Raw genomic sequence first — 19,664 nt, 5'->3', positions numbered from 1 at the left:
CAATCAGATTCCACCTTTCATTCCTCACAGAGACTTTAAAAAATAAAAGGTGGAATCTGATTGGTTGCTAGGGGCAACTAAGACAATTCTACTTTATACCAGTCTGATAAATCTCCCCCCATAATGCTGTGATGGGTAATCCATAAAAGATTAAAGGGGTTATCCAGTACTACAAAAACATGGCCACTTTTCCCCCTACTGTTGTCTCCAGTTCAGGTGCAGTTTGCAATTAAGCTCCATTTACTTCAATGGAACTGAGTTTCAAAACCCCACCCAAACTGGAGACAACAGTAGGAGGAAAGTGGCCATGTTTTTGTAGCGCTGGATAACCCCTTTAAAGGGGTTATCCAGCACTACAAAAACATGGCCACTTCTCCCCTTCTCTTGTCTCCAGATTGGGTGAGGTTTCAAACTCAGTTCCATTGAAGTAAATGGAGCTTAATTGCAAACCACACCTGAACTGGAGACAAGAGAGGGGGGGGGGAGTGGCCATGTTTCTGTAGCCCTGGATAACCCCTTTAAGATTTCTGAAGAGAGGACATTGACCCAGAAATTTATTCTCTGGAGTCGGGAAGGAATATTAGCATCTGTTTTGCCTTTAACACAGTAGGGCTATAGGATGAATTTGATGGATTCTTTTCTTGGTCTTTTTTCAACCAAACGTAAAGATAGAATTTCCTATTCTAAGAATAAAATCTACAACTCCCGACCCCCAGAAAACTTCTACTTGTACCTTCAAAGTGACTGATCTTGGGTGTCGTTCAGGGGCCTGGCACTGAAACAGTTAATCCTTTCTTTGCAAACCTATTATTGGCCACAAGAACAAAGCCTATAAATTAGCCCAACATAGATGTTATACCACGTTCGCTATCAGTCTTGTGACTCGCCACTGAAAGGTCCTATTAACATTTCCATTTGGCGCTTTGCCAAGAATGAATCTTGAAACGATTGATAATGAAACCTTTTAGCTATTTAATGTCTGCCAACAAAACTTTTATGTAGCGTCTACATTTCGAGCACGGCGGTGAAAAAGGTAAATTTACCGAGCGCACTGTTCTCAGAGTCCGTCAGCCAGAGATAAAGGACCTTTTTTTTTTTTTTTTTTTTTTTCCAAAAAGTTTTCATGAGAGGAACTGAAGGAAACCTTAGACCAAACAGTAACCGTAAATTGGATTAAGATTATGGGTTTATATATAGACTAAATGCTATTAAAAAGAAGCTCCAATAAAAACATACAAGTCCCTGATGTTTCTTTTATGTTGTTTTTAAGTAATTTTGGCCTAGTCCCGTTTCTTAAAGGGGAAGATCACAAAAAAATGTATTGGTTTTTTTTTTTGTTTTTTTCATATCAGCTGGTCCAAGAAAGTGGCAAAGATTTGTAAATTACTTCTATTCTAAAATCTCAAGTCTTCCAGTACTTATCAGCTGCTGTATGTCCTGCAGGAAGGGGTGTATTCTTTTCAGTCTGACACAGTGCTCTCTGCCGCCACCTCTGTCCATGTCAGGAACTGTCCAGAGCAGTAGCAAATCTTCACAAAAAACCTCTCCTGCTGTGCAGACTGGAAAAATATTACTTCCTGCATGACATGCAGTAGCTGATAAGTACTGGAAGATTTTTTTTTTTAATAGAAGTAAATTACAAATGTCTGTCACTGTCTGGCACCAGTTAATTTGAAAGAAAAAGTTTTTTGCTCACCTACAATGATTTAAAGGATCGGTAGAGTTTCCGGAACGTGGGCATCCACCAATATTTAGAACTAAGGGGGTCACGGCACTACCTAATGGTAGATAAATATTGGTTGAACCGCCGATTTTGGCAAGGCTGTCCAACCATGTATGGGGGTCTCCTGGCGATTGCAGATGTTGGGGGAAAGAAGAGTGAGGCAGTTGACTTTCAGCACACCAGATCCTTTTGTTCTTAGGAGAAATGAGCTGCTGCCAGCAGACATATCTGTTGGAGGCTTATTGTCCATTCCCTATTGAAATCATGTGCATGCTCAGCTAAATAAAGTATGCTTATGTACAGCTCGGACACATTTATGTTTCCTCTAATAAGAGGAAGGGATGGTCTGTAGTCAGAAACCTGCGATGTTGGTTTATGGCCCCCACAACAATAAAGTAAAAATCCTACATGCCCAACCATCCTCTCCACCAACTTCATCTGTCAGGGGAAAGTTGGGAGGCACCATACACTTTAGACAGTTTGTTGACCCTTCCGAAGTTGGTGTCTTTGCCTGACTTTAAAGACCCTTTTCCACAGTCCCATGGATCAGCCGGCATCTTTCATGTCGGCTGTTCGTTGTGTCGCTTGTTTTTCAAACATGTTGAAAAAGAAGCGACTCATATAGCAGTGATCCTCTGCCGTCGCTCCATGGAATAGGAGCGGTGGCAGCAGCAGACCGTCGCTATCCTCTATGGGCTGCCCTGACAATTTAGCGATCACCCGGACAGCATGCCCCAGCACCCCCCTGGACTCACCCGCTTGCTGCTGCCGCGTGAAATAGCGGCGGCAGCGAGCGGGGAACGAGGAGCAAACGATCGCTGATAGCGCTCGTTTGCTCCTCTCCGTCGGCCCGTGGAATAGGGCCTTAAGTGTCACTGTTGTTATAACTTTCAAAATCTAAATCAACAGTATATGTGAAATGAAGCAAGTTTGCAATTTACATTTATTATTTTTTGTTGTTGTTATTATGCTGTAAAACAAAGCTGTCCTTACCAGAAATCCAGGTCCAGTCTCCTGAAGGCAGCTGTATAACAGCTATACTTACTTTTATCCAGGTCCAGTCTCCTGAAAGCAGCTATATAACAGCTATATTTACCAGCAATCCAGGTGCAGTCTCCTGAAGGTAGCTATATAACAGCTAATCCAGTTCGTAGGTCGTGCCTCCCCTCCGGCACTGCATTGTTGATCTGTATGTGACACCTTGCATTGCTGTATGAGGCTTTTATGAAGCACTAGAAGGGATCCTTATGGGTGCCAGTAATGTAACATAACATACATTACATGCATTGATAGGAGAGAATACCTCGGAGTACCTCTGTATAAAATTACAGCCAGATGCAGGTACAATATGAGCTCCCAGCAGGTTATGGGTTCATACACAGAACAAGAATCAGTGATATGAGAATAATCCTAGGCCCATAGAGATACTACCATCTCCCCACACCTCGTTCCCGCTCTCCTCTTGTTTTGCACTTCCCTCCCATAGAACCTCATGCACGGGCTGACGTCAGCCGCTCTCCACATTATTGCTTGTTTAACAAACATGTCATGATAAAGACGGTCATTAAAGGTCCTCGCATCAGCAGAACGTCGCTGGAATGTAATAACACACCGGGTGCTATTGGAATCTTAATAACTCTCTCAGCAGATGATAGTGAGGAGGTCGGGACATCAGTAGGGACTATCGCCTCTAATGCTGAACCTTAACATTGCTGGTTTTTAGAGATGAGCGAACCTCGAGCTTGCTCGAGTCGTTTCGAACCCGAATATTCGGCATTTGATTGGTGGTGGCTGCTGAACTTGGATAAAGCCCTAAGGCTATGTGGAAAACATGGATATAGTCATTGGCAGTATCCATGTTTTCCAGACAACCTTAGAGCTTTATCCAAGTTCAGCAGCCCCAGCTAATCAAATACCGAACTTTCGGGTTCGGATCGACTCGAACCCGAACCCGGTTCGCTCATCTCTACTGGTTTTCCTTACATCAACTACAACTACTTCTATTGGGACAATGGGCAGCGAGCTCTCATACTCTTGATTAGAGATGAGCGAAGCTTCGTACAAAGCAAAACTGATCTGTGCTGGTATGAGCTGCCGGATTTGTGCAGAGGAAGGATACTGCCGGAGGACCACCTGAAAAAAGCATGGAGAACATGGATACAGCCATAGCTGTATGAAACAAAGCTAATCGGCCTTGCTCATCTCTACTCTGTGTAATAAGAAAAGAGGACAGTATATTGTCACAATTGTGTATATTCTTTTCTTTATATTCTTTAATGTAAGGCCCCGTTCATACTACTTTGCGGAAACCCCCCGCACTGACTTGGCGCCGAATCCTGCCTTCAATCTCTTTGATTGGAAGGACTCGCGTACCTCCGCTCTTCGGACCTCTCCACTTAGGGCTCTATTCCACGGGACAATCATTCGGATAATCGTTCGGAACGAATCGATAATCGTTTGGTTGAATAGCAGTTAACGATTAAACGATGAACGAGAAATCGTTGGTCGTCTAATGAGACCTGGACCTATTTTTATCGTTGCCCGTTCGTACATCGTCATTTGGTGTAATAACATTGTTCTCTCGTTCCTTGGTCATTAGGGGCTGTGTTCAACTGCTTATTAGTGCACATCCTATTGGCTAAACACATTGATTGACAGGGACCACACTTCCATTTAAAACTTTATTTTACATTTTCTATTCATTATTCTATTAATTATTCATATGTTTGTATTAATTAATAAGATAGTTGTGGATTGACGGACACCACTAAATAGCTTAAATATATGAAATATAAATTCTCTTCTTGCGAACACCCTGTGCATCTGACGCGGTTGAAAAGGCCCTTTCCTCCGTACGCAATGTCTTGAGCAATCACGAGGTCCGGCCTAAGGCGAAAACAATACAAAAACACTGTAACATAATAGCATTTATTGCGTGTGGAAATTTATAATATTCATAGATTGCGTACCAATATAAAAGGAAAAATACGCCCACCGGAGGCAGAGAGAATGGGGGGGGAATAACTCACCCCACCTACTTTAACGATAATCTGTTGTCGATCTTTCCGTGGAATCACTCTAAAGCGAACGATCAACGAGGTCTGGACGACCACAAGAGCGACTAGAATTAAAGACCATCGTTCCCTTGCATTGTGTGAATGAGCTCAAGAAGCTTGCAAACCTGTCATTCAAGATCGTTTGTCGTTATCGATTATCCGAACAATAATCGTCCCGTGGAATAGGGCTCTTAAAGAATTGACAGAACTGAATTGAGCGATGTCTGGCTCTTACTTTTAGAGGGGATTCTGGTTTGGTTGATAATCCCCAGTCATGTTTCAAGACTCTTTTATGGGTCTCCTCCAGCGATCCCGAGCCACATAACCCCATCTAAAAATATACCAAAGTAACACCATGTAATGGTGGATGCGTAAAGTTCACATCTTTCCCCTTGGGCTACACATACTAGAGGGTCTAGAATAAATCTGCCTCTATGCATTTTCTTTGTGTCAGCCCAAATTCTAGCTCTACGGAAATAAGTCATCAACATTGCTTTAATGTGGTGGATTCCTTTGGCCGGGCTTTGCCAATTAGTCCAGTTTATTAAGAGGCTATGACTAATTAAACCTTCTATATAGGAAAGGGCAAGTATTTCACTCCGTGCCTGGTCATTGTAAAGGATTACATGCGACAGTGGGGCTCCACTTCTCCAGTAATCATCGGCACAGCATGATGTGTCTTTGTTGGCCAGGTTGGCTGGGAGTTTCTTGTATGTCTATGTTCCACTAGAGAGTCTACGTTGGTATTTCACCGTGACCACGATGACCTTTACTTTGATTTAGAAGTGTTTTGGAAATAACCCAGGAAGCGCTTCCTTGGCATTGAACTTTCAGCATTAATAAAAGGAGCCGTTGACATCCATATTGTGAGAGCAAAGGTCTCCAAGGTCCTGACCTTCAATGGTTGCAAAACAAATGTGCCGGACTTCATTAGGTAGCGTTTGTCCATAGACAAGTCAGTAAAATACTTCTTATATACTGTATTGTGTCAAACCAGCCAATAACAACTAAAGAAAGGAACAGTCACAATATACATAGTATAATCAAAAACATAAGTTATTAGAATTAATGCATTAAATTAATAATATAAATAATAAATTACAAAATTACTTATTTTCTGGTATCAGTGCCGATTTTGCATGTAAATTTTTCGAAGTAATGGTCTTAAATGTCCATAGTTAAAATTTTTTAAAACATAACAAGTGGAAGCTTGGCTGAAACCACGCCCCCTAAGTTATGTCACCACCTTATGCCCAGCCCCTCCAGCCTACATCACCATGTCCCTGCCATATACACATATGTACCTTAGGGTCCATTTACACAGAAAGGTTATCTGACAGATTATCTGCCAAAGATTTGAAGCCAAAGCCAGGAATGGATTTGAAAAGAGGAGAAATCTCAGGCTTTCCTTTATGACCTGATCTCTGTTTATAGTCTGTTTCTGGTTTTGGCTTTAACCCTTTGAGGACCAGGCCCAAAATGACCCAGTGGACCGCGCAAATTTTGATCTTAGTGCTTTCGTTTTTCCCTCCTCCCCTTCTAAGAGCTCTAGCACTCTCAGTTTTCTATCTACAAGCCATGTAAGTGCTTGTTTTTTACAGGAATAGTTGTACTTTGTAATGGAGTCTTTCATTTTACCATAACATGTATGATGGAATTCCAAATATATTATTTATGAAGATATAAATTGGTGAAATCGTAAAAAAGAATGCAATATGGTAACGTTTGGGGGGGTTTCTGTGTCTACGTAATGCACTATATGGTAAAAGTGACATGACACTATTATTCTATAGGTCAGTCCGAACACAACCATATGCAGGTTACGCAGATTCTCTAATGTTATATATTTTTTTTTATGAAATCCTTTTTTTTGGCAATTAATTATAAATAAAATGGGACTATTGTGACGCTTATAACGGTTTTATTTTTTCACCTATGGGGCTGTATGGGGTGTCATTTTTTCCGCCATGATCTCTAGTTTTTATTAATACCATATTTGTGAAGATCGGACGTTTTGATAACTTTTTATTGATTTTTTTTAATATATAATGTAACATAAAATCGGTAATCTGCGCACTTTTCCCCCTCTTTTCGTGTACGCCGTTTACCGGTCGCAATGACGCTTGTTATATTTTAATAGATCGGACAATTACGCACGCTATGGTATATTATATGTTTATCTATTTATTCATTTTTATATGTTTTATTTATATAATGGGAAAGGGGGGTGATTTAGACTTTTATTGGGGGAGGGGTTTTGGGGTAGTGTAATAGTGTTTTGAACTTTTTTTTTTTAACACTTTTGAAGTCCTTTTGGGGGACTTGTACATACATTACTTTGATTTATACACTGATGAATGCTATGCCATAGGCATAGCATTGATCAGTGTTATCGGCGATCTGCTCATTGAGCCTGCCTGTGCAGGCTCAGTGTAGCAGATCGCGGATCGGACCGCATGGAGGCAGGTAAGAGACCTCCAGCAGTCCGTTTCAACGATCGGGACCCCCGCAGTCACACTGTGGGGGTCCCGATCGGTAAGTGACAGGGGACTCCCCCTGTCACTTACACTTAAACGCTGCGGTCGCGCCGCGATCGCGGCATTTAAGGGGTTAATGACACGCGGCAGCGCGATCGATGCAGCGTGTCATTACCGGTGAGGTCCCGGCTGCTCACTGCAGCCGGCCCCCACCTGCTATGAAGCACGCTCCGCTCCGGAGCGCGCTTCATAGCGGGAATAACACCCATGACGTAAGGTTACGTCATGGGTCGTCTGGGGACAGACTTCCATGACGTAACCCTACGTCCAGGGTCGTCTAGGGGTTAAATCTTTGGCAGATAATCTGTCAGATAATCTTTCTGTGTAAATGGATCCTTAACTGGGACAATTAGTGAAGAATGAGGGGTGATTACAGCATGCTGCCTTGTGCTGAACAAGGCCACAGGCAGAGGAGCAGACAGGGAATTAATGCAGCAGGTGCGATGTTCTGCAGTAGCTCTGGGTGGGTAACTGATAGGAGGCCTCTGGAAGGGCAGTGGAAAAGGTGGGGGAGCTGGGGGAAAGCAATGGATTCTGGAAATTGTTGTACTAAGAAACTGCTTAACCCGAAGGTAAGGGTTTCTGATGTGGTATGAGAAAATACTAGTTGTAGAAAGTAGGGGAGACAGAAAGGCAGCGCTATATTATTCTTCAGCATATTTTTTTCCTCTTATCAGAGGTTGGAGTACCCCTTTAGGGATGTTTCTTCTACAATACAGCTGGAAGTAATATGCTACCACCTCCAATCCCTGGCTTTGCTATGCCGATCTAACAATATGGCCAGATTTATCACTCTATTTAGTGCTATGTACAGTATACTAATAGAAAAGGAAGTAGAGAATCCTTGAGATAAGCCTGTAATACCACCGGTCTACACCTAGAAGAGGTACACGTCCTCCTCCGTCTATACTACTATTAATGTTTAATAAACCTAATGGACTGGATCTTAGAATGCCGGCCTCACTCCACGGCGATCTCTCCGGGGCTTGAAGTGCTGATCCGGAAAATAAGAGCCTCGGAATTACCAGAATTGTCTTCCGTTGACAGGTGTGATAGATGGCGGCTTAATTCCGCACAACACATGCCACTTCCAGTCATTATAAACAGGGATCCTGGTAATCTCTTGTTCTATATCACACGTTAATCTTCCTTTTCATCCCACTACCTGTCTACACCATGCTTAAGATATTTGGCACGATTGCCTACAGCTGCTTGGGCAAAAGGTGTGGTGCCGCCGGCATGCCGCCCAGCTATTACCTGACAAATTGTTTTTTCTTTGGAACATGTCAGGCTGTAATCTGGGGGAGGATGTGTAGATTGTCTTGTTTATTCACAATGACAGGAGAGAACAACCGCTGGTTTCAAGCCTCTCGACTGGGAGGTACATAGGATAAAGGAGTCTATTGAGGACCGATAAAATATGGCAGATTGAATGTCTGTTCTTCTAACCGAGCACATGGTGGCAAATATCAACAAGTTTAGGTGCCACCTGTTCTGTACACATGTCGGAGGCAGGCGTTGGGTAATCTGACTCGGGCTCCTCTGTGGTCGGAAAGACATATTACTATTCCACGTAGATTGTATGGATCTGTATGGCACCCATAGAAATATATGGGTCCCTACTGTACCTCTATTTGTGTTTAGAAGAGAAGATATGCTACATCGGGTGACATATTGGACCAGTATTCTCCCTTATAGGTAATGTTTAAAGGGAACCAATCAGCAGGATTGTGCGGATATGGTTCCCTCCTGCACCCTTTAGAGACATTGTGCAGCTTGTGGCACGTACCGAACGTGGCTGCAGTAATAGATTTAGTAAGGAGAAAAAGAAGTTTTATTCTGTCGGGAGATGGGTGGCAACTAGTCATCTGGGCGGGGAGCTGCCCGTGACTAGTCACTGCTCTCTATCTGTGCAGGGATGATTGACAGGCAGAGAGGCCATTAACAGGTCTCTTTGCCAGTCAATCAGCACAGGCAGAGAGCGGTGACTAGTCCCGGATGGCTCCTCACCCATATGACTAGTTGTCACCCCTCTCCTGGCCTCATGTGGCAGAATAAAACTTCTATTTCTGTTTACTGAAGCTACTGCCGCAGCCCCTGCTGGTACATGCTGCGAGCTGCACAGTAGATCAATACTACGATTCTGGGAACCATATCAGCAGAATCGGGAATACCACCATGATATAGAAGCAGGCAGACTTATAGCTGGGTTGGTCACTTCATAGAACTTTTTGTAAGACTATAGTAATGGTTCTAACAAGTCCTTTAAGGTGTGAGGTGCAGACTCATTGGACTGAGATCTTGGGAATATGGAGGTCGGGTCACCACCTTGATCTCTATGTCACATTCCTTATTCCAGAACAATGTCTACGGTGTGGCCCCTGGGGCATTTTCTGCCACCATGAAGGGGGGGGGGGGGGGAGATTTATCAAGGGGCTCTGACATACGCCACGGAAAAAGTATGGATAATGCATCCAGGTGCCATCTCTTCCCCAAATAAGTGAAGCACATGCACCCGGTCGTCTACGTGATGCACCTTCTTCCACTGCTCCATAATCCAATTCCGATGTCCTGTGTGATCTGACCCTCTTCTGTGGGATTGGGCCACTCTCCAGAGAGGCTTGGCCACCCATGTTCTTGTCCCAGGTTGTCCTTCCTTGGCCACTTTTGAAAGATACTTACCAGGAGCACTCTACTACACCAGCCATTTTGGACATGCTCTGATCCATGATCCTTACACTCGCTTCCAATACCATGTTTCTCCAAAAATAAGAAAGGATCTTATATTAGTTCTTTTCTCTGAAAAAAGGATAGGGCTTATTTTTTTGGGTATGTCTTACTTTTTCCATGTACAACATTTACACATTATGTTCAGTTTCTTTTTTATACTCCACGGAATTGCTTTTTCTTTTTGAACTGTGGTTGTTGGGAGGTATAAATCTAGTGTTAACCTATACAGTATACCAGTTAGAGATGAGCCAATCTATTCCAGTACAAACAGTCCAGTACAAACCTGTGGACTCTGGAGATAGGACTCCAAAGTGGGTGAGAGGATTTTGCCCTGCAGTGGTGGGAGGTAGTGGGTCACTTGTCGAGGATGGTCGGAAGCTGCGGTGTGCCTAAATACTGTCTCTGACATCATGTGACATAACCTAGTGCTTGAGTCCTGACTGTAAATAGGCTTTTTTTTTTTTTTTATGTCAAGTTCTGACTAGTCACTGCCTGCCTAATATATCCCATCCCTGACAGGTTCCATTGTCACCAGTAATTGGTGGGACCGGGCCTAGGTTGGTTTCATACCCCTTGTTGCTATACACCCAAGGAGACATTTATCCACATGCACCCCTGGCGTATGCCACGGAAAAGTGCAGATTTGCCCCTTTCCCATGGTGTATGCCAGCCATATTTCCCGCTAGTCTGATGGACAGGCAGGAAGGTGCAGCAAGGTGGGGAGGACCACCTGTCAGGGCTGGGACAAAGGGTAGGCAATGGCCTAGAGCAACATCTCCTGCTGAATTACAGGGGGCACAATGCATTCTCAAGTAAAAATCCCCCCACCCGACCTCACCCTCGGCAGCATCTCTTCCCCCTCTGTCCCGCAGCTGCTGAAGGCTCCAGGCCTGCAGCGGCAGGACCTGCTCTCCTCCTCTCTTCTGCTTGACTCCGGAGCTGAAGAAAAGCTTTTGACCAATGCCACATGACGTTCGGAGCCAATCAGGAGAAGGGAGAAGTGCAGAGACAACCTCCGCCCCCCCTTTGGACTGAGAGAGATGAGAAGTGTGATCCACTGAGAGACATTGTCATCCTCCATTGCTACTGCTGTGTGGGTGGCTGTGGTAGAACTACAGCTCCCATCATGCTCCTGTGTGGCTTTGGTAAAACAATAACTCCCAGCATGCACCTGAGTGGCAGAGGTAGAACTAAAGTTCCCAGCATGCTCCTGTGTGGCAGAGGTAGAACCACAGCTCCCAGCTTGCTCTTGTGTTGCTGTGGTAATACTACAGCTCCCATCATGCTCCTGTCTGGCTGTGGTAGAACTTCAACTCCCAGCATGCTCCTGTGTGGCTGTGATAGAACTACAGCTCCCATCATGCAGCTGTGTGACTGAGATAGAACAACAACAACTCCCAGCATGCTCCTGTGTGGCTGAGGTAGAACAACAACCATGCCTCCCAACCGTCCCGGATCCAGCGGGACAGTCCCGGTTTTGGGGTGATGTCCCGCTGTCCCGGAATGGCCCCCATGTGTCCCGCTGTCTTCCACCCTGGCCCTGGCGTTCGCACCGGCATCTGCAGCTCTTAAACTGTGAGTGCTCCTAATGAGCGCTCACAGCGACACCTACTGGCTGGGCGTATGTCCCCCCTGACGCCGCTCCCAACGATGAGGAGGAGATGCACAGGCTTCTGGTGCAGGCTTCCTCTTCCAGCCCTGCGGCGCCCGCACTCTCTCCTGCCTGGCACAGATGATGTGAGAAGAGTGCGGTGGAGCTGGAAAAGGCAGACCATAGTTGCCAGCAGGTATAACCCAGTAAGCCCCGCCCCCATCGCAGTAAGCCCTGCCTCCCTGCGCCCACCACGTGGCTAACTAACCAGCAGAGTACACAGGGCCAGAGGAGGAGAGACGCCATGGACAACTAGATATATGGTAAGAGACTGATCCATTATACTTACCATATTTCCTGTTGTCCAAGGCGTCTCTCTGGCCCTGTGTACTCTGCAGGTTAGTTAGCGCTGTGGTGGGCGCAGGGGGGCGGGGCTTACCGGGTCATACTGTTTGCAACTATGAAAGCCTGCACCAAAAGCTCCACGAGATTGAGTTCTAAGGGGCATACTAAGGGGGGTACTAAGGGGCATACTAAGGGGGTACTAAGGGGCATACTAAGGGGGCTACTAAGGGGCATACTAAGGGGGGTACTAAGGGGCATACTAAGGGGGTACTAAGGGGCATACTAAGGGGGGTACTAAGAAGGTACTAAGGGGCATACTAAGGGGGTACTAAGAGGCATACTAAGAAGGTACTAAGGGGCATACTAAGGAGGTGCTAAGAGGCATACTAAGGGGCATACTAAGGAGGTACTAAGGGGGTACTAAGGGGCATACTAAGAAGGTACTAAGGGGCATACTAAGGGGCATACTAAGAAGGTACTAAGGGGCATACTAAGGAGGTGCTAAGAGGCATACTAAGGGGCATACTAAGGAGGTACTAAGGGGGTACTAAGGGGCATACTAAGAAGGTACTAAGGGGCATACTAAGGGGCATACTAAGGGGGCAATAAGAAGGTACTAAGGGGCATACTAAGGGGGTACTAAGGGGCATACTAAGGGGGTACTAAGGGGCATACTAAGGGGGTACTAAGGGGCATACTAAGGGGGCAATAAGAAGGTACTAAGGGGCATACTAAGAGGGTATTAAAGGGCATACTGAGGGGGTACTAAGGGCGTACTAAGGGGCATACTAAGAGGGTACTAAGGGCATACTGGTGATAATATTTGTTTCTTATGTAATGGTAATAGGTGATGCGGTTATGGGGGGCGTGGCACATTGCCGTGATTGTCCCTCTTTCCTCTGCACAAAAGTTGGGAGGTATGCAACAACTCCCAGCATGCTCCTGTGGGGCTGTGGTAGAACTACAACTCCATCATCCTAAGCCACCCCCGGACCAGAGACAGATGAACAGTATGATCCTCTACTCTACTTCCTCCTCATGTGACAGTGTCATCCTCCAGCAGCAACGGCTCCCCGCGGACCACCTATAGCCGCAGCATATTGTCCGACCCTCCACCGCTCTGAGGGACAGTGAACTGGCCCCCTGTTTATAAACTATGTGAGGGCAGCCAGGAGGGTCTACTGTATGTGGGGGGCTATACCCCGGGGAGGGGGGGAGCGCCATTTGCCTTCTCTGCCTAGGGCACCAAAACTCCTTGTCCCGGCCCTGCCACCTGTGCCTGATTTATCATGATTTACACCCACTCACAGGCGTGAATCATAATACAAATCTACACCTGCTCCGAGCAAGTGTGGATTTGTTGCACAATGGCTGGGCCTACATACTGACGCTGACCATTCAGAGCTGACTGTGTAGGGAAATCCTCTACTGAAACCTCAAGTTGTCGCTTTATTCCTACATTTCCAGGAGGAATAACAGAGGAAGAAAAATGCTGAGAAGACTTGTGAATTTGTGGAGAATTGACCAGACCAGACATGTCAGGACTACCTCCTAGACTATTTTATAATAATGAGGTTTACACGACTTTTATTATATCATTATATAATATTTCAAGGCAAAAAGTCACCGTCTTCCCCCTAAACCTTTCAGCAGCCCCATAGGCAGTCGTTGTAGGATGTGCTTGTAATTGACAGTAAAGTAGCTTTGGCAATTTCTTGAGGGGGCAGATCCAGTTCTAAGATTTCTCGAGAGGGTACAAATATTAATAGCATCCTGTAAATCTCTCCCTCTTGTATCTCTTACAACTTCAAGGGTATCCAGTAGATCAGAGAGCCGGATGACTTTACAGCCTCTGCCGCGCACTTAACGTTTTCACAGAAAAGCGCTAAGGAGCTAAAAAGAATGTCTAGATCTGTGGAGTGCAACAAGAAGGTGTTATGGTGGGCAATATGTCATAAAGGGGGCCTCTGGCTTTATATAGATCACATTGTGTTTCTTCCCCCTGACATCTGCAAGAGCTCCGCTTGCTGTCATTGAATGGAATCATACCTGTTTAGCAATCCCAAGACCAGTACATACCTATTGCTTCTTGTTATCTTTGTTACGCGTCTATACAACGTCCAGATACCTGATACTTTTTTCAGGATTATCGGTGAGATTTGTGCTTCTGATGTGCTGAATAGAGCTCACAGAGCATTGTCTAGTCTAGTTAGTGTGTCCTGTTCAGCATGTTGTGGTCTTGAAAATGGTAAAGAACTCAAACACAAAGAAGGGGATTTAGTAAAGGGGTACTCCGGAGAAAAATGTTTTTAAGGGAAGCTCCACACACAACAATCCAAGGTCCTGTCAGTTGCTATGTGAATACATACCCGCAATACATCTTTCAGACCGCTGCAAGTATGTCAGTCACCCACCCCCTTAACCAACACCCCACCTTCACGTACATTACACGTCCTCAATCTGACTGCAAGAAGTGGTGTATTCTTCCCAGTCTGCTACAGTGCTCTCTGCTGCCACCTCTGTCTGTGTCAGTAACTGTCCGGAGCAGGAGAGGTTTTCTATGGAGATTTTCTATTGCTCTGGACAGTTCCTGACATGGACAGAGGTGGCAGCAGAGAGCACCGTGTCAGACTGGAAAAAGTACATCACTTCCTGCAGGACATACAGCAGCTGAAAAGTACAGGAAGACTGACGATTTTTAAATAGAAGTAATTTACAAATCTATATAACTTTCTGACACCAGTTGATTTGAAAAAGGAAAATGTTCTCTGGGGTACCCCTTTAAAGACTGGTATTTTACATAGTGTGCTGATGCAAGATGCACCAATGTTATAAAAGGTCCATTTAAAATATGGTGTGTTGGTGGCTGTCCATGTGCCAAACACTGAAATGATGGATATTTTTTTTCCTTTTTGAATTTTTTTGGCCTAGTTGTATAGATATGTATTATTTGTCTTTTTTTCCCCATGAATAAAAGAAATCTGATGCCTGAAACCCGTTGGTGTTCAAAAACTGGAACGTACAACTATTTCTTATGGATATGCAATAAAGACTTTAGATTTCAATCCAGCTGTTGCAAATCTACAGTTCTCATACATCTGGACCAAGGATCCATTTACACAGAAAGATTATCTGACAGATTATCTGCCAAAGATTTGAAGCCAAAGCCAGGACCAGACTATAAACAGAGATCAGGTCATAAAGGAAAGCCTGAGATTTCTCCTCTTTTCAAAACCATTCCTGGCTTTGGCTTCAAATGTTTGTCAGATAATCTGTCAGATAATCTTTCTGTGTAAATGGACCCTAAAGCTTTGGCTGTCCAGGCTTGATGGGAATTGTAGTTTTACAACAGATGAAGGGCAGGGCGTTGGTTTTATGCCCACTTGCTTAAAGAATAATAAATGTGATGGGCTTAGATAGGCCACACCCCCTTCTAAATAAGCCACACCCCTTTGTTAAAAACTGCTAAGTAATGGCCGTTATTTGCCCTTATTATCACATTGTGGGACACATAGCCTAAAAGTGGCAATTTTGAACAAAAAACTGTGAAACATCCAAGAATAAAATTCTCCTAGAGTATATGATAAAGTTGCAGAAATATTTATTATACGGTGATTAATCTTTTTTTATTCAAACCCCTTAAAATTGTGACTTGTCATGAGAGTGTCACTTAAAAGTGTCATCCGGGTAACAAAAACAATATTCTAAACAACCCCTCTTCCCAATACCACTCTATGTCTAATATACATGTATACCCTATCTTTCACCCTTTCCCTGCTTTTTTTCTCATTCTCATCCACTCTAGATGTGTAAAATCCTCTACTCTAGGTCCACTCTGACCACGCTCAGCTTCCTCTTACCCCTCCCTTTATAGTCACAGGACATGTGATCTCCTTTCTGGGGGCCGGATTAGCTGTCTCTTGACTTGGAGACTTTATCTGCATCATCTCTATGCACCTGTGCTGCTTCCAGCCTAAGTTTCTGTAATATAGCGTAATAAAGCGTTATAGTTCTATCTTGCTCTATGCTTGCTGTCAGTGAATGCAGGCATATGTACCTAACTTTGTGTCACATCTCTGTGTATTGTAAGTGAACTAGAATGTTTTCATTCACAGTCAGCAAGCAGAAATCTAAACCTACACTACACCCCCCCCCCCCGGCAAACAGATGCCCCCTATGCAGAACATAGCTACACCATGTGCGTGACAGCTCTGCTACATCAACAGCTAGTATGGAATACATACTGGGGTGAAGTGAAAAAACAGTCCTGTGTTTACTGTGCAATAGTAATGACAGCAGTGGGTAGGAAAGAAAGCCAAGGGGGGCGAGTATGCAAACAGACCAATCAGGGAAATGCATGATGGGAAATGTAGTTTCCTGTCCAGCGCCATCTTGGAAATAGATCGGCTTTTAGAAAAAATTGTAACTCAGGAGTGGTAACAGCTAGAAAGACAAGAGACGGCTCAAAATACTCAGGGGGACTTGGTGAGTAAAACCAGCTTTTTTTTTAGCTCTTAGGTGAACAACCCCTTTAAAATTCATACTTCTGAAAGCTGCTGACTCATACGTATGTATCTGTAGGCCGGGCCATATTAGCCTATGCTGAAGGCCTGTGCCTAGGGCGGCAATGTTGGGAGGGGCAGCAGTTAAATAGCCAAAACAAGCTAGATACCCCGTTTAGTTGAATTTTTCCCCCCTATAGAAATAAACTAGAAGAAAGACCCTTCAGATGGGATGTCACCCTCAGAGCTGCTTTCCTCTCTCCTTAAGCAGTGAATCATGGCTGCTGTCCCTGAATGTAAGACCGCACATTGTCTTGAATTTCACATGGCTTGCAGATAAAAGGAGAATCTCTGGCACCTCAGTTCCTTCCAGCCTCATAACCTTTATGGCTCCAGCCTATTCCTTTCAAGACATACTTGTGATCTTATCCCTGCTATGCATCGCGGCTCATCTATACTTATTCCTCCCTGGAAATGGCTGCTATTTCTGCCCTGAGTACAGCGTCTTATTATTACCGCTTTCATGTAAGGGAAGGTTCATTCCCTGTCTTTGGGAGACAGGAGAATTTATAATATTTTTCTACATCTGGCTTTTAGTAATGTGGGTATTTCCAGGGGGCACTGACTCTCATTGAGGAGACCTGGTTGGTGTATGCAGAAATATTGCCAGGTAGTGCAACATGGGAAAAATAGTATGCAAATTAGCTCATTTTAGCCAAAAGGAAGCAACACCCACTGAAGAGACCAAGGTGGTGTATGAAGAATGTAGACGTGTATAGAATATTTTTCGTATTACCTTGCAAATACATTGGATTACTTATCTTGTACTGATCCTGAGTTACATCCTATATTATACTCCAGAGCTGCACTCACTATTCTGCTGGTGTGGTCACTGTGTGCATACATTATATTACTTATCCTGTACTGATCCTGAGTTACATCCTGTATTCTACTCCAGAGCTGCACTCACTATTCTGCTGGTGAGGTCACTGTGTACATACATTACTGATGCTGTACTGATCCTGAGTTACATCCTGCATTATACTCCAGAGCTGCACTCACTATTCTGCTGGTGGGGTCACTGTGTACATACATTACATTACTTATCCTGCACTGTTGAAGAAAGATAATAAACAGGAGCCCAGAGACACACCGCCCCACAGCCTCTAGCCAAGAACAGTTTCACGCTTCCTAACACTTCCTCAAGGCATCTCTGGGAAGCGTGAAAGGGCCGTTGGCTAGAGGCTGTGGGGCCGTGTGTCTCTGGGCTCTTGTTTATATGTCTTTTGGATACTGAAAAAAGATCAAGTTTTATGGTGAGTGCCGGAAAAGAGGAATGCCTGGAAACAGGAATAAACCAGGCAAAAAGCTTTAGAGCAGGTGTAGATTTTTGTGCAATTGATGTGCCTCTTATTAAATCCAGCGCATGTACATCACTTCCTGCAGGATATACAGCAGCTGATAAGTAATGGAAGACTGGAGATTTTTAATTATATGTAATTTACAAATCTGTATAATTTTCTGGGATCAGCTGATTTTGAAGGGGGGGGGGAAATATATATATATATATATATATATATATATATATATATATATATATATACACACACATATATACTCTACATATATATATATATATATATATATATATATATATATATATATATATATATATGAATGATAATTCACGCTTGCTGACCAGATACTATAGTCATTATATACTATATTATGTATCCTAGTCCTAATTGTAATGTGGAAGATAGTTGTTTCGTTGTTTATATGCTGTGTACTCTAATTTCTCATCGCTTTTTTTTCTTTGCCTTTGTAGGTCCTGTTGTTTTGCATCACAGCTGCTCTCTACATGTTCTTTTTCAGGTAGGTGTCGCTTTCCGTGTTGTACTACTATCACTCATACTCCATTATTATTAGATTTATATCACTTTGCCACAGGATTCAACTATACAGTCCATCTCCTGTTTTCTACTAGTTGATTTACTATTGTGGCGCCTGAGCTATGGTAATTTTGGCGCTACCTGTCTGATCATGCCAACATGCTACTTGTCTAAATCTTGTATGTACCATTTTCAAAGTTTTTGTGTATTGTGCGACAGATGTATATGCTACAATCTGACTAGACGGCGCCCTCTTTTGGCAAATAGAAAGTAGCTAAAAGGGAATTCCCCATTTTACCACTTAACTGCTAACTAGGACATCTAGAGGTAAAAAGACCAGGAACAGAGCCGATCCCAGCTGAATCAGCTGTAATATAAGGATAACACTTGCTGTGTCTCAGCTCTTATAGGGGGACTCTGGTTAACCCTGTTCAATCCCCACCCATAATCTAAGCTTGTGTGTAATAGGTTTATATTGCGTGAATTGGTCAGTTTGTCTGCAGCTCATCCTGAAGCTGCTGAATGTTCTCACTTCCTGGTCCACTCTGTCTCCACTCTTCTGTCCTCCCCCTCCCCTCTGAGACAGAGGTCACATGATCTGTCTCCTGTGTTGCCAGGCTAGCTGTAACACTTCATCTGTAACTGTAACTGACCTATCGATGATCACCCAGCCAAAGCAAAATCAGAAGGAGGTGGGCAGTAGTTGGCCCTGAGGTGCAATGCGTATTGGGAGCTGTAGTTTCTAGGCCGGGGGGCCATGATGTAAAACTGGGATCATTTGTAAAAGTTTGAATCTGGGGCTAGGAGAAACATAGACAAGTAGGAAAGGTGTCAAACAATCAGTGGGAGATCGTTGAGTGCATCTAAAGGCTTTTTGTGCATTTTATTTTCTCCTGGGATCCCTGGAATGCACACTACGTATCAGATACCGGCCGTTGTATATACGTCCCTGTGAAAAAAGAACATTTCAATGCGGACGCGAATATAAAACTTATATCTGCCGAATTAAACTTGATTTTGATGTAAAAAAATTTCTGAGTGGTTTCTCGAGCTGGGCGCAGTGTTTAAAGTAAATGACCCGTTTCAGCCGGCTTAAAAACATGCTAGGAAGCAAAATTAAACAGCGGCCGTAGTTTCACGACTAGTCCGTATGCTTGAAATTCCACAGCCGTAGTTTCGGTCGCAAAAGTCCGGCCGGTGAAAGCAACAGCCGTTATTTTACGTTGTGTGAACATAGCCTTAAAGTGTACCTGTCATCATGGCCTGCTACCGCATCAGCAGAGATCAC

At 44.1% G+C, this 19,664-nt stretch overlaps 1 protein-coding gene across 1 annotated transcript in view; it reads left to right on the top strand.

Annotated features, from left to right (window-relative positions):
- TMEM135 (transmembrane protein 135) overlaps positions 1–19,664 on the top strand; it is a 271,742-nt gene that overhangs the window by 190,781 nt on the left and 61,297 nt on the right. Inside the window, exon 6 of the mRNA XM_069969670.1 lies at positions 18,313–18,359. Within this exon, the coding sequence (XP_069825771.1) occupies positions 18,313–18,359 (47 nt within the window). The remainder of the gene's footprint in view (positions 1–18,312; positions 18,360–19,664) is intronic.

The sequence above is a fragment of the Dendropsophus ebraccatus genome, chromosome 5 (genome assembly GCF_027789765.1).
Source record: "Dendropsophus ebraccatus isolate aDenEbr1 chromosome 5, aDenEbr1.pat, whole genome shotgun sequence".
Lineage (NCBI taxonomy): Eukaryota > Metazoa > Chordata > Amphibia > Anura > Hylidae > Dendropsophus > Dendropsophus ebraccatus.
This window is presented reverse-complemented; position numbering and strand designations above follow the sequence as displayed.